At 39.3% G+C, this 15,175-nt stretch overlaps 1 protein-coding gene across 2 annotated transcripts in view; it reads right to left on the bottom strand.

Annotated features, from left to right (window-relative positions):
* HDHD2 (haloacid dehalogenase like hydrolase domain containing 2) overlaps window positions 1-15,175 on the bottom strand; it is a 34,022-nt gene that overhangs the window by 18,235 nt on the left and 612 nt on the right. For both annotated transcript variants that reach the window (XM_029922152.1, XM_029922153.1), the window contains exons 2-3: window positions 6,300-6,410; window positions 2,799-3,007 (exon numbers count right to left, since the gene is read on the bottom strand). In XM_029922152.1, coding sequence (XP_029778012.1) covers window positions 2,799-3,007; window positions 6,300-6,400 — 310 coding nt within the window. In that variant the 5' untranslated portion in view covers window positions 6,401-6,410. The remainder of the gene's footprint in view (window positions 1-2,798; window positions 3,008-6,299; window positions 6,411-15,175) is intronic.

Genomic DNA, 15,175 nt, shown 5'->3' with positions numbered 1-15,175 from the left:
CCCCACTGGGCTCTGTACTGATGCACAGAGCCTGCCTGGGATTCTCTCTCCCCTCTCTCTCTGCCCTCACACACGCTTTCTCTCTCTCAAAATAAACATTAAAAAGAATAAATAACAGGGACGCCTGAGTGGCCCAGTTGGTTAAGTGTCCAACTCTTAGTTTTAGCTCAGGTCATGATCTCATGCTTTGGGAGTTTGAGCTCCATATTGGGTTCTAAGTTGATGGTGTGGAGCCTACTTGGGATTCTCTCTCCCTCTCTCTCTGCTCCTTCCCCACTCTCTCTCTTTTCTCAAAAATAAATATAATTTTAAAAAATTATTATTACTATTAATAATAATAGTAGGAGCACCTGGGTGGCTCAGTAGGTTAAACATCTCGACGTTGGCTCAGGTCATGATCTCACAATTCATGAGATCAAGCTCCATATCAGGCTCTGTGTTGACAGCCTGGAGTCTGGAGCCTGCTTCAGACTCTGTGTTTCCTGCTCTCTCTGCCCCTCCCCTGATCACACTCTATCTTTCTGATGCTCTCTCAAAAATAAACACAGAATAATAATAATTGTATCAACATTACTAATAACATAAGACTACTGAATGCAGTTTAAAATTTCTTTGCAGTTCTTTTAGCCTTATTTTATCCCACTATGAACAAATAGCAAAAATATTGTATTTTAAAGTCACTTGAAATAATTCTTTTCTCTGAGTGGGTATGAACTTGATTGTGCAGTTAAGTGTTTCAATTTGATTTTAGTTTTCAGGGACTGGCTTATTTTTTACTTTTTAATTGTCTTTTAAATATACAAAATATTTACACGATTCCAAAGGCAAAGCTATATAGCAAGATACTTGTAGAGCAGTTTTATCTTTTAATCCCTTTCTCCTTCCCTCCCCCTTTAGAGAACCAGTTTTCTCAGTTTCCTATTTTTCTTCTTTAGCTTCCTTTCATACATATGAAACATACACACACACACACACACACACACACACACACACACACACACACACACACATATTCATTTCCCTCTCATTTTCTTTCTTTTTTTATGTTATTTATTTATTTATTTATTTTTGAGAGACAGAGAGATAGCATGAGCAGGGGAGGGTCAGAGAGAGAGAGGGAGATATAGAATCCAAAACAGGCTCCAGGCTCCGAGCTAGCTGTCAGCACAGAGCTGACACAGGCCTCGAACCCATGAACTATGAGATCATGACCTGAGCCGAAGCCGGACGCTTAACCGACTGAGCCACCCAGGCGCACCCTCTCATTTTCTTACACAGAAAATATGTAAGGTTTTCTAAACCTTACTTTTTTCACTTAATATATCCTATGAAGGCCACTCCTTATCTGGAGATAGATTTTGTCCTTACTTATTTTTTAGTTACAAGGTGTTCCATTTTTTGTGGACATATCATAAGTTTAACCAATGAGTCCCTTCTAATGAACATTCAGGTTATTTCCAATCTTTCAGTTCATATAAGGCCAAAATGAAAAACTTTGATCGTAGGTCACTGTGTATTTAACTATCTTTTAGGGACAGATTCCTACAAATGGCAGCTCTGCCTTCTACGCAATTTTCCTAGCTATTGCCAAGTCCCTCTCCACAGAAGGTGTACCACTTTATACTCCTGTCAGCATTAGATCCTTTTAATAAATGTATTTTTAAAAAGTATCTACTTATGTATTTTGAGAGACAGGGACAGAGAGGGAGGGAGGATCCCAAGCAGGCTCCAGGCTCTCAGTGCAGAGCCCAATGCAGGACTCTAACTCATGAACCGTGAGATCATGACCTGAGCCAAAATCAAGAGTTGGATGCTTAACCGACTGAGACACCAATAAGTGTATTTTCTGTCTAATTCAGGGAAAGTTGGCTTCTGTTTCTTATAAATAATAACTGTTTGATACACTGGTCTATCTTCTGATAGGACAAGTTTTGAGATTTTGCTTAACTATATATTATTGCTGAAAATCCCTAATCATTATTTGTGAAGCCATCATATGGTTTTATGATGGGGATTTATACCCTTTTTTCTATACTGTGTCATTTCACTCTGAGTATCATTTATAAAAAGAAGTAGTGTGACAAAGCTTCATAAAACCAAGGTATTTTCCCGGTTTGTTAATTTTTCCAAAGAAAAAAGTTTAATCTTCTAAAAACTTCACTAGAATGAGATCTATTTTTCACAATATTAGAAGATATATTCATCAGTCTCAAAAGCCACATCTATCATAAATATAAACTCCCCATAATCTATCATTTATAAGTGGAATCAGATTCGTTCTATTAATACAAATTGAAATAAAATGTAAGATTCCAATATCTATTTTTAAGTAAGTAGATCTTGGGTTTATCTCATTTAATCAAAGTAATAGAGTGGCTCCTGGATTGAAGATTATAATATGCAAAGTGATTTTGACCTGTGTTCTTTCAAACTGTGGGTCACGATCCATTTCGCAGATTGTGAAACTAGTTTGGAGGGTTCTAAGCAGCATCAAATTCAAACAAGCAAGTAAGTAAACCAAATAGAAAACAAGGACATCTCACAGAGTAAGAGGACGCATTGTTAATCTACATAAGCACAGACACACATGTACTGGGTCACTATATATTGTCTGCGTTTTGCAGAATGTGCCCAAACCGGTTTGAGAAACATGGGTTTAGATTCAAACTTTTGACCACTTTAATAATAGTAAGAGGAAATCTGGGGGAAAAAATAAGACTTGTAAAAGTCCAGTTTTAAGACTGATTTATAAGCAAATATGAAGAACCAATTTCTGTATCTTCCCAAACTCCCCATACCTTTGAAATCAGGGAGTGCCCGGTCATCCACCAGCAGCATGGGTCGGACCTGCTTCTGCTCTACTAGATTTCTGGCTGCAGTCAGAGAGGTGAATATTTCATCTTCAGAGATATCAAACTCCAATTTTTTCAACCTTTCCAAGAGGTCTTGCTTGCTCTCTTTGGTCGTATTGGTCACAAACCTAACCGTTACAGAAGTACCACGTAACCTGGGAAAGTAAATTCGGGTGTTAACAGGCAGCTTTTACACTCTAGCCCCGGACGACCTAACTTGGTAGCACTTGCCAAACGTCAGGAAATGAATGGTAAGTCACCAAGTGAATGTTTTTATGGCTAATAAGCTTTACTGTAGTCTACCCAGATTCTTTATTTTTGAGAGACAGAACACAATGGGGGGGGGGAGAAGAGTGACAGAGGGAGGGAGGGAGGGGAGTGAGAGGGAGAGGAAAAACCATGCTCAATCTCACAATGCTGGAATCCTGACTTGAGCCAAAATCAAGAGTTGGACACCCAACCGACTGAGCCCCCCAGAGCGGCCCCCTCCCCAGAGTTTTACAAATCATCCACACCCTATGGACTGCTTCATCTTTAAAGGCTGCAGTCAAATTATAAAATCTATGTATATCTTTGTGAGGGCCTTCAATAACTAAGTTTTACCTCAGGGTTTTAGTAAAGAAGTGAAAAAAACACAAAGCTCTGTAACCACCATACTCTCAGATTATGGGAGATAAAATTATCGTAGAGATTATCTACCAGATAGATAAATTAATAAACAGAAACCATCTAGAATGCTCAAAGACACATTCCAGTTTTACAAACTGAAATGTGTTTTCCCCTTGAACTATCTATATACAGGATGGTTTTGATTCCATGATCTGCTTTTGGAGCCTAAACTGGCAATCAGGTATCAGAAAGAGAATTCATGATAGTCTAGCTTTCTTTAAAAATAAAAATTATTTTCTGGGGCGCCTGGTGGCTCAGTCGATTCAGCCTCCGACTTTGGCTCAGGTCATGATCTCACAGTTTGTGAGTTTAAGCCCCGCATGGGGCTCTGTACTGACAGCTCAGAGCCTGGAGCCGTCTTTGGATTCTGTGTCTCCCTCTCTCTCTGACCCTCCCCTGCTCATGCTCTCTCTCTCTCTCTCTCTTTAAAATAAATAAAAACAGTAAAAAAAATTAATTTTTAATTATTTTCTTAGTCCTATGGTGTTTTATTTTATTTTTAAAGTTTATTTATTTATTTTGAGAAAGAGCGAGAAAGAGAGAATCCCAAGCAGGCTCTGCACCCTTAGCATGGAGCTTGACACGGGGCTTGAACTCACAAACTATGAGATCATGACCTGAGCTGAAATCAAGAGTCAGACCCTTAAATGACTGAGCCATCCAGGTGCTGCAGTTCTATGCTATTTTAATCTAAAATCTAAAAATATTTTTAATTTAGCCATAATTTAAAATTTTATATTAATACCCTGTTGCTTTTGATTTTATGCCTATCTCGAATGGACATAAAATGTAATAGCACTAACCACAATTAAAAAAAATTTTTTTAATGTTTATTTTCTAGAGACACAGAGCACGAGTGGGAGAAAGGCAGAGATAGAGGGAGACACAGTATGTGAAGCAGGCTCGAACCCACGAACCATGAGATCATGACCTCAACCAACTGAGCCACCCAGGTGCCCCAGCACTAACCACAATTTCAAAGAAGCAAGCATATAAATCAGAAAAAATACTTTTAAGTATTCACCCAAAGAACATTAAATAAATTTGCATGATTAAATGGTTCAGTGCAATCATGGTTATCCATATAGTATCTGTGTGATAGCTTTTCTGAAAAACATATTAAATTTTATCTCTCAAAAGAAACTGATTACTTCAACATAACTATTATCAACATAATTAAAAATGGACAAGTACAAGCACTGAAATTACCACATCACTTTTAATGAGGATTTTTAAAAAACTTTTCTTTTTACTAGTCCCTCAACTTTCCTTAGTCTGTCTGTTTCCATAGAAACCAAAACCAGGGGAACCTGGGTGGCTCAGTCAGCTGAGTGTCTGACTCTTCATTTCCACTCAGGTCATGACTCCAGGGTCAAGGGATCAAACATGGAGCCTGCATGGGATTCTCTTTCTCCCTCTGCCTCTCTCCCAGCTCGCCTGCGCTCGCTCTCTCTCTCTCTCTCTCTCTCTCTCTCTCTCTCTCTCTCTCTCTCAAATAAGGAAGGAAGGAAGGAAGGAAAGAAGGAAGGAAGGAAGGAAGAAAGGAAGGAAGGAAGGCAGGCAGGCAGGCAGGCAGGCAGGGAGGAAGAAACTAAAACCAGCAGTGACACAGAGTGGTGATTTCTTTGGTATGGAAACCTCCCAGGGCCAGAGAGAGAACAATCCATAGGCTCCTGCCCCCGCAGGCTGGCAGGCTCACAGTTTACTGAGCTACTTAGACATGCCACTCATTGTTCACCAGAAAAGAAAAAGATTTTCCATTTAATCCAGAGTAGAAAGCTCATCATCACAACAGTAAAAGTTCTTGACTTTGAACATGTTGTCCACGTATAGTAAACATCATGACTTTAACTAAACTGACAGATTCCGACTGCAGCCCAGCAGACATACTAGGCCCTTCGTGTCTGGTGATTCCCCAGATGGCAAAGCAGCTCCTTGAGAGGACAAAGTCCGTGTCAATCTTTTGCTCTAATACCTCGCTCCGTGACACTAGTCACTAGATTTTTTGAATAATAGCACATTCTTGAATATTTTAAGGTTGGAAAATGATAAGCACCACATGCTAAGGATTGCTGATTTTCGAAAACTTCCCTCAATTATTTTAAAATGAAGCTTCTTAGCATCATTAGTTCTGTCCTATGGATGAATATTTTTTTTTAAAACTCAGAAGCAAACATTCACATTCAGTTCGCTCTAACAAGCTTTTACCATATCCCCAATTTGTATCTAGACTTGTGTTAAATACTGTGGTTGATACATCAGAAATAGAAGATAGTCTCTCACCTTCAAAAGCATTAAATTAGATGACGGAAATAAATATAAAACTTCAAGTCTCTTAATTAAATGTTGCTGGAGCAGCTGCACACTCTGTGCTAGGTCTCGGGTGAAGGGGGAGCAGGCAGAACTGGGCCTCTGTGTATGTATGTGGGTTTCATTTTGTGACTCCACGATTCATTTGTGATTCTTCCAATGCTATTCATTCCACACTTTAGAATCCTGAGCTTTCATTCCCAAATTTACTTTGCTGACTTAGATGAAGACACAAATACACAAAGAACAAAATGACTAGATCAAAAGGCCAAACCTAATAAAGGTTTAGAGCCCAGGATTTGGAGGATATTACAGTGCACACATCTTCCAGCTAAGCCCAAGGCAGTTCCTATATAGATGGTGAGCTGGTAAAATGCCATCTTAAGGCCATCCATTTAGCTAATGATCTGCCTTGGTAAAATGGCACTTGCAAACATATTTGTCAGCTGAACCTGGAGAATAGCTTGCCTTTTAAGAGCTTCCTGTGCGCCTGGCACAGCTGCATCTTCAACGTGAAGTGTGCCATTGAGATCCACCAAAACAGCTTTTAACGCACGGCGCGCTGCCATCTTTCATTCCCTAGGAGAGAGCAAATGAAATTAAAAATACAGTTTAGGAAACAATGGACAATTAAAAACTGGTAAGTCTTCAAAAATATCATTCATATCCAGAAAGATACAGCTTATGTTAAGCTGCTACTCTTCTGGAAGAAAATGTGTTTTTAAAAATCAAAAATTCAAAATTTGATCCACAGACTTTTACAATGGTTAGGTTTTTGTTTGTTCGTTTGTTTGTTTAAATCTTGAATTAAAACCATAGGTGGAGTGCCTGGATCGCTCAGTCAGTTGAGTGTCCAGCTTTGGCTCAGGTCATGATCTCACGGTTTATAGGTTCAAGCCCCACATCAGTCTCTGTGCTGACAGCTAGTTCAGAGCCCAGAGTCTGTCTTCAGATTCTGTGTCTCCCTCGTTCTCTGACCCTCCCCTGCTCGCACTGTGTCTCTCTCTCTCTCCCTCAAAAATAAATAAAACATTAAAATTTTTTAAATAAATAAAAAATTTTAAAAACCATAGGAAGGGAAATGCTAAAGAGAGGTTACTATTTACTTTCAGGTTTCTTACATTAGCTTTTTGATGCAATAATTAATTCATTCATGTTTAAATATGAGCAAATGTACTCTGAGAATGAGTGGATGGAAGCCCTAAATCATTGGCAAAATCTTTTTCAATTTTTGTTATACACAACGAAAATGTTCTAATTGCCCATCTCCACCATTATATTCTGCTATGGCGTATGTGGTCAAGGAGCTACCGGCATCTGCAGATCACTGAAGAGGAAACTGCAAGTTATTTTAGTAATTTTAGTCAGGAGAGGTCTTCCTTACCCTAACCACATTCAACTTTCCTTTTGTGTATTTTCCCCTTTAAAATTTGTTTATTGTGAACTACATAATTTATACAGAGGAGTACAAAATAGATGCATGGTTTAAAAATAACAGTGGAGGGGGCGCCTGGGTGGCTCAGTTAGTTGAGCATGTGACCTTGGTCTCGGCTCAGGTCATGATCTCACAATTCTTGGGTTTAAGCCCCGCATCAGGCTGTGTGCTGACGGCACAGAACCTGCTTGGGATTCTCTCTTCCTCCTTCTCTACCCCACCCCCGCTCACACTCTCTCTCAAGATAAATATTAAAAACTTAAAAAAAAAAAAAAGAGACGCTAAAAAAAAGGATGGGAGTTCATTTTTAGTTTTTTTAAGCATATTCATTTTTTCTTCCAGTTTTTTGTTTTTATAATAAAATATTTTACACATACAAACAAGTATCAAACATACCAGCCTAAAAATTTCCCTGTGGACCCGCTTTGTAGTCAACTGTTCTCCCCTCCACCAACGCTGGCAACCACTGATGTTTTCTGTAGTTCTGTCTTTTTCAGAATGTCATAGGAATACAATCATATAACACACAGCCTTTTGGGATGGGCTTCTTTTACTTAAGAAAATGCATTTTAGATCTATCCATGTTTTTGCCAGAATCAATATAGATCATTCCTATTGAAAGCTGAGAATGAACTGAGGGTTGGGGGGGAGGGGGGGGGCGGAGGACAGGTGGTGGTGATGGTGGAGGGCACTTGAGGGGAAGAGCACTGGGTGTTGTATGGAAAACAATTTGACAATAAAATATTATGAAAAAAAAAAGAAAAAAAATATATAGATCATTCCTCATTACTGAATAGCATCCCATAATGTGAAAATAGCACAGCTTGTCCATCTCCTGCTGAACTTCACCTCGGCATTTCCGGTTTTCAGTGACCATGAATGCAGCAGTTATAAACATTCGTGCATAGGTTTTCATGTTAATGTAAGTTTTCAATTCATTTAGGTAAATACCTAGGAGTGTCACTGCTGGATCCTATGGTAAGTCCAAGTTTCATCTTTAAAGGATACAGCCATTAAAGATATTTAAAAAAAAAATGCTACTGGCTCTAAAACCTATTAAAAAAAAAGAGTTCCAAATATTCCAAATGTATCTTGAGCAATGGCAGAAACTTGTAGTCTCCTACACTGCCTACTTTGTTGTTGTTGTTTTTAATTTTTTTAATGTTTTTTATTTATTTGAGAGACAGAGAGACAGCGCAAGCAGGGGAGAGTCAGAGAGAGAGGGAGACACAGAATCCAAAGCAGGCTCCAGGCGCCGAGCTAGGTGTCAGCACAGAGCCCGACACGGGGTTCGAACCCACAAACTGTGAGATCATGACCTGAGCTGAAGCCGGACGCTTAACTGACCGAGCCACCCAGGCACCCCAGCCTACTTTGAAAAGTAAATACATATTTGTGGAGGAATAAACTCTGGTATGCTTCTTTTAAAATAATTATTCTTGGACTTGGGCTTCCAGTAACACAGCTAAGTAACCAAATTAACACTCCAAATGAAATCTAACAATACTAGATTAAAATACACACACAAGCCTTGAACAACCCATGAGTTAGGGATGCTGACCCCTGCAGTCAGAAATCCAGGTATAAATTTTGACTCCCCCAAAACTTAACTACTAAGAGCCTACTGTTGACTGGAAGCTTACTGACAACATAAACAGTTGAATTAACACATATTTTGTATGTTGTATATATCATATGCTCTATTTTTACAATCAAGTCAGCTAGAGAAAAAAATTCTATTAAGGAAAATCATAAGTGGGGGCGCCTCGGTGGTTCAGTCGGTTAAGCGTCTGACTCTTGATTTCAGCTCAGGTCATGATTTCACGGCTTGTGAGACTGAGCCCCATGTCAAGCTTTGTGCTGAGTGGGGAGCCTGCTTAAGATTCTCTGTCTCTTCTCTCTCTGCTCCTCCTCCCTCCCACTCACACACATGTGTGTGCACTCTCTCTCAAAAATAAACATTTAAAAATTTTTAAGAAAGAAAATCATATAGAAAATATATTTACATTCCACTGTATTTATTGGGGGGAAAAATCCCCCTATAACTGGACCAGCACAGTTCAAACCCATGTTGTTCAAGAGTGTATATGTACATATACATATACATATATGTGTTTGTGTGTGTGTGTGTGTATAAAGCTTCAAGGAGCAGGGAAGAAAATAAGGGATTCTTAGATCTGAATAAAAGCAAGAAACCAGGAGATGAGCAAGCAAAACACCGTTTTGGCCCTAAGAGCATCTGCCTATACCAGGTTCCCTTGATTACCCCATCCCTTGGCCCCTTCAGGGAATAAAAGATAAAACTCAGAACCCACCTGAGGAGACAGACTCTCTCAATCTAAAAGCAGAGTCTTCACTGTAAGGATGAGCCGGAAGTGAACCGTCACTGGCACCCCACCCCACGTTGTCTCAGTCAGCTAGAAGAAAATCAGCTGCCCAGAGAGTGACAGGAAGAAAGTGCCACAGAGAATGTAGAACCAGAAGCCAGCCCTGGACCCAGTCTGCAGACTAATCTTACGTTATTTAAGACAAGTTCTCAGAGAACCTTCAAGATTTTAATTAGAATGACCTTGACTAACAGGTGCCTGGCTAAAGCAAATGCAAAACCTCCCCAAATATTACTTTCAGCCCAAACAACAGAGAAATCCTGTAAATAAAATCAACTCCTAAGCATAAGGGGCAAGTGGCCTACAGAAACAAGGACCAGAAGGAAGAACCTCCAGAAACAACAGTGTACAGAACAGGACTCCTGTGCTAATGTAATAATCAATCACTGGATATGCCTACGTGTTTAAAGAATAAAAGACAAGATTGAAAATCTGTGAAGGAAAAAAAGAACTACCAAGGTAAGATTCAGAAAGCTCAAAGCATTCCAGCAAACTAAATAACGAGAAGTCCATACCTAAACCACTGTACACTAAAGCCAAGGGGAAAAACACATTACTTTCAAAGGTGCAGCAGACTGAAAGCCAACTTCACACTTGCCACAATGACAGCCCAAACACATTAGAATAAGATGTTCAATGTGCTGAGAGGAAGTAACCGTCAATCTAATATTAATTAAAAAAAAACCAACCTCATGATCAAGTGGCTTTATCCTACTGCTGGGTTGATTTAACTTAGAAAACTGATTCCCATTGTTTATATATTAATAGATGAAAGGGGTAAAATGATGTCTGATCTTGTCGGCTCATGCAGAAAGAACATTTGAAGACATTCAGGATCTATATACACTAGAATATTCTAAGCAACACAGAAATGGAAGGGAACTTCTTTTAGCTGATAAAGACTATCTACAAAAAGCTGATAGCCAACATTAGACTTACTCACTACTAACACACTGGAAACATTTTCTTTGAGATAAGAATAACACAAGGATGCTACGTCTACCTCTCCCATATAACAATGTAAATAATACCCTAGATTGTGCAGTTAAGGCAAGAAGAACAAGGTATAAGAATTGGAAAAGAGCAAACTACTATTATTCAGATATGATTGTATATGTAGAAATTCAAGATTCTAAAATAGGAGGAAAGTATAGCAAGCAATTAATATTAAAAATCACTATCATTTCCATGTCGCCAACAAATAACTAGAAAACTAATTTAAAAATATTACTTGCAATGGTATCATAAAATATTAGGATACCAGGAAAAGTCTAACCAAAGATGCCAACATTTTATTCTCAAAGCCGTACATTGTGCAAAGGGTCAAAGATAGCCAAGACACTTCAGCCAAGACTGAGGAAGAAAAAGAGGGTGGGACCCTGCTTTACCTAATATCTGGATTTGATTAATGTGGTCTTGTAATGAATTAAGATCTTGTGGTATTAGCCCATAACAAGACAAACTGATGACTGGAACAGAAGAGAGAATCCAGAAAAAGATTCCCCACCCCATGTGTAGAAACCTGATACAAAAGAGGTAATTTCAGCTGAGTGAAGAAAGAATGGGGTGTTAGAACAATTGAATGTCCACAGGAGAAAAATTCAAATTGCACTCCCATATGACACCACACACAATTTTTTCTCAGGTAAACAACCACATGTTAAAGGCAAAACTGTGAAACTTTTACAAAGGAGAATATCTTCATGACTTGAGGATAGAAAAGGCTTTTTTAAGATATAAAAAGCAGAGACCATAAAGGAAAAGGCAGGTAAGTTCAATTACTGGAAAAGAGAGTTTTAAAAGTACTGGAAAGAGAGTAATAACATACAGAGTGAAAAACAAATTTCCAACACATGTGAGAAAGGACCAGAATCCAGAAAATATAAACTGCAAACAACCTAATAGAAAAATGGCAGAGAATCTCAATATATCCTTTACAAAAGAGCAAATCTGAATAGCAAGCAAATGAAGATGTTCAAACCTTACTAGTTATCAGGGAAATGCAAACTTAAAGCAGAATGAGATCACTGCAAACAAGAGACTGGCAAAGTTTAAAAGTCTGAAGATACGAAAAGATTTTAACTCCCATATACTGCTAGTGAGTGAGAAAACCAGTATAATCATTTCGGAAACCAGTTTATAATCACCATACTCTGCCACCGAGCAATTCCACTCCCAGGTACTATATCCTGGAGAGATTCTCTCCTCCGGTACCATTAGACTTGAACAAAAATGTCTGGAGCAGCACTGTTGTCAGGAGCCAGAAACGGGGAACAAACAGTACCAATGTCTATCAGTAGCAGAATGGGCAAAGAGATTGTGGTATATTCACACACAGAATACAAGCGCTGAAAATGAATGAACCACAGCTATACAAATCTATACAAATCATCCCAGATAACTCTCAGAAATTTACTACAGAATGTCAGAAGCAAGTCAAGGAAGAGTATCTTCAGCATGGTTTCATAGTTTAGCATTCAGAAATAAGCAGGCAAACAAAGGTGTAAAGAGAAGCCAGGGAATGATTATCACAGGAATTGGGAGAGTGATTTCTACAAGAGACAGAAAGGAGATGCAAACTAGGAGCACAAAGGAAGCCTCTAGAGTCTTCTTGACTTAGATGGTGAGTATGTGGGTGTTCTTAATTTTATCATAACTCTTTAAAATTTACATGTATATTTGACATACTGTTGTGGAGAGGACATATCACACAATAAGAATTAGTTTGTTTATAATTTAGTCTATCACTCCTTATATATTTAATACAGCTGAAAAAAAACTAAAGTAGTCCAGACAATTACTATACACTCAGCATAACAACACTCATCCTCAAAGTATTTTGATTTTAAACAAATCCCTGGTTCTGTCTTTTAAAAAGTATCTCTGAGGGGCGCCTGGGTGGCTCAGTCGGTTAAGCCTCCGGCTCCGGCTCAGGTCAGATCTCACGTTCGTGGGTTCGAGCCCCGCGTCAGGCTCTGTGCTGACAACTAGCTCAGAGCCTGGAGCCTGCTTCCGGTTCTGTGTCTCCTTCTCTCTGCCCCTCCCCCTCTCAAGCTCTGTCTCTCTCTGTATTAAAATTAAAAAAAATAAAAAAATAAAAATAAAAATAAATAAAATAAAAAGTATCTCTGGGGTAAAAAAACAAAGATGTGCAGAGATAAAACAAAAAAAAGAGAAAAAAGAAAAATACTAAGAGTTCTGGCTAATCAACATTAATTGTAAATTTGTCTTTTTATAACTGTCTTATACATTATTCTGCTTCTGAACTTGACTGTGACCAAAAATGGAGGATTACATCAACAACAGCATCAACTGTAACCTGTCTGCCAGTCAAAAGACCTGACTGCTCCTACTCTATTTGGATGAGTAACAGTTAAAGGATACTTTAATTTAAAATACACTGCAGCACAAAAGGTAAGACTACACAAAATAAGGACAAAATATTCTTCTTTATACACAGAGGAACCCAAAATTGCTTCTTAAAACTCATCTTTTATGGGAGACATGTAATACTTAATAAAAAAAAAAAGTAAACTCTGAGGGAGACTGCAGAACAAAACATAAACAAGACTGGATAAACAACAAAAGAACTGTATTGTTTAAAAAAAAAAAAACCTATGCAACTAGAGCCAGCAGATGGTGATAATAAATACCAATCATTTTAATCTTTGTAGAAGCATCCACATAGGCTTACCATTACCACAGCATTTAAAAAGCCTATGTTTTTGCTTTCATCGGTTCCACAGAACATACTTTTTAAACTCTAAAATGCTCTCTCTGGAGCCTTACGTTTTTGACAATGATTGACTAAGGCCTAGAAGCAAAACGCTGAGGTGCCCCACTCAGACCTCAAAATACTCCCCCTCAGTTCGTCCCGAGATAGGCCTTGACCACTTCTGCCATGATCTCGTCTGAACCTTTGTCATACTTGTTACTTGGCCACGAGTTAGTGTTTGCTAAAATATGACTGTAAAATATATGTGTGGCCTCCAAAAGAACTGCAAAGGTTTCAGAAGTAGTCCCGTGGTTTTTCTGTTTATCTTGGGTCCATGTCCCGCCATCTCCCAGTTTGAACAGGTTATACGGGAAATTCCTCAGAAAGTCATAAACAACTGAGAATGAAAGGCACATATTCAATGCAAAGAAGAAAAGTACATTCTCTCTTATGCCTAAAGAAGTCTGCAAGGAAGTCCTTGCGAAGGACAGCTCCCCTTGACTATCGTGGTGCATCTCAAGCCAACAAGCCCCTGTCACCCTCACAGCTGCTCTTTCTCCTACAGTCCTTGTGAGTGAGTGAATGGCAACCCCAGCAACCCGGATGCAGCCACCAGGCTCTCTTGCTCCTCCCTCCCATCCAGTCAAATGCCAAATCATGTCGGTTCTGCCTTCTTTGAATCCACGCGCTTTTCTGCTTTTCTTCATCGTTACTCCAACTACCTTAGTTTTGAAATCGCCCCTCATCTAGCCTCTTTCAGCAACTTCCTAAATGTCCTCTCTGCTTAAATCTTCTCATCTCCACCCCAAATCCATTCCCTGAAGCGAAGGAGTGCAGTGAATGTTTGAGTATCAGCTCACTAGCCGTGTGAACTTGGGCAATTTTCTTAACCTCTCAGCCTCAGTTTCTATCACTGCTTAAGTGGAAAGATTACACCCACCTGTAATGGTTGATAGGCCAATTAAAGAAAATAATACTGTCCTATGAACAGTGTTCCCCACATAGAAAGGCTGGGTTGTGTACCTGGGGGAGGGGAGGGTACATGAGGGATCTATCAAGAACTACAAAAATCACAGGATACAGGTGATGCAAGCTTGTAAAGCATTAGAATAACTTGAGTATTTGAAAGAACATTTTATACCAAGCCAAGTATATACTTTGGTATACCATTCAAATCTTGTATAAATATTTAAACCAGACTTCAATAAACAATTTTCTCCTGGAAAGTTGTGGTTTTTCAGAATATGCCTCCTAGCCACCCCCCACCCCGGGATTACAAATTCTCTTTTCTTTCCTCTGTACTTCCAGTAGAAAAGTCTGGAACCACTTGCATGCACTCAATAAATGATACTATTAAACAGTCACTATTCACTTAATCTTCCAGTTGATCTGCACGGCACTCGGGATAAATTCTGAACAAAGAAGACTCGTATGCAGTCCTGGTTTACCTCTCACCTCTCCATCTTATCTACTCCCACACCAAAGCTCCCCGGCAGTGAGGTCGGTCACAAGGCCTACATTTTACTTCCCTCCCTCATCGCTGGCCTTTTGTCTGGAACCACTTTTGTTCCCTGTCTTCTACCACCCTTGTGGTCCCCTACGTCCTTTTCCCTGGCCAACTCCTGCAGTACATAGGTCTCAGATTAGTTAGCATCGTTTCCTCGGACATTCCCGAGTCCGACTCCTCTCCCAGGGCTGGGCCAAGAGCTCCCAGCGGGCTCCAATGATCTCACTTATCACTTGGTCCACTGTTAAGGTCTGTGAGGATAAGGGCTGAGTTCCTTTTCCGCTGCACTACTGATCGCTC

The sequence above is a fragment of the Suricata suricatta genome, chromosome 14 (genome assembly GCF_006229205.1).
Source record: "Suricata suricatta isolate VVHF042 chromosome 14, meerkat_22Aug2017_6uvM2_HiC, whole genome shotgun sequence".
NCBI lineage: Eukaryota > Metazoa > Chordata > Mammalia > Carnivora > Herpestidae > Suricata > Suricata suricatta.
This window is presented reverse-complemented; position numbering and strand designations above follow the sequence as displayed.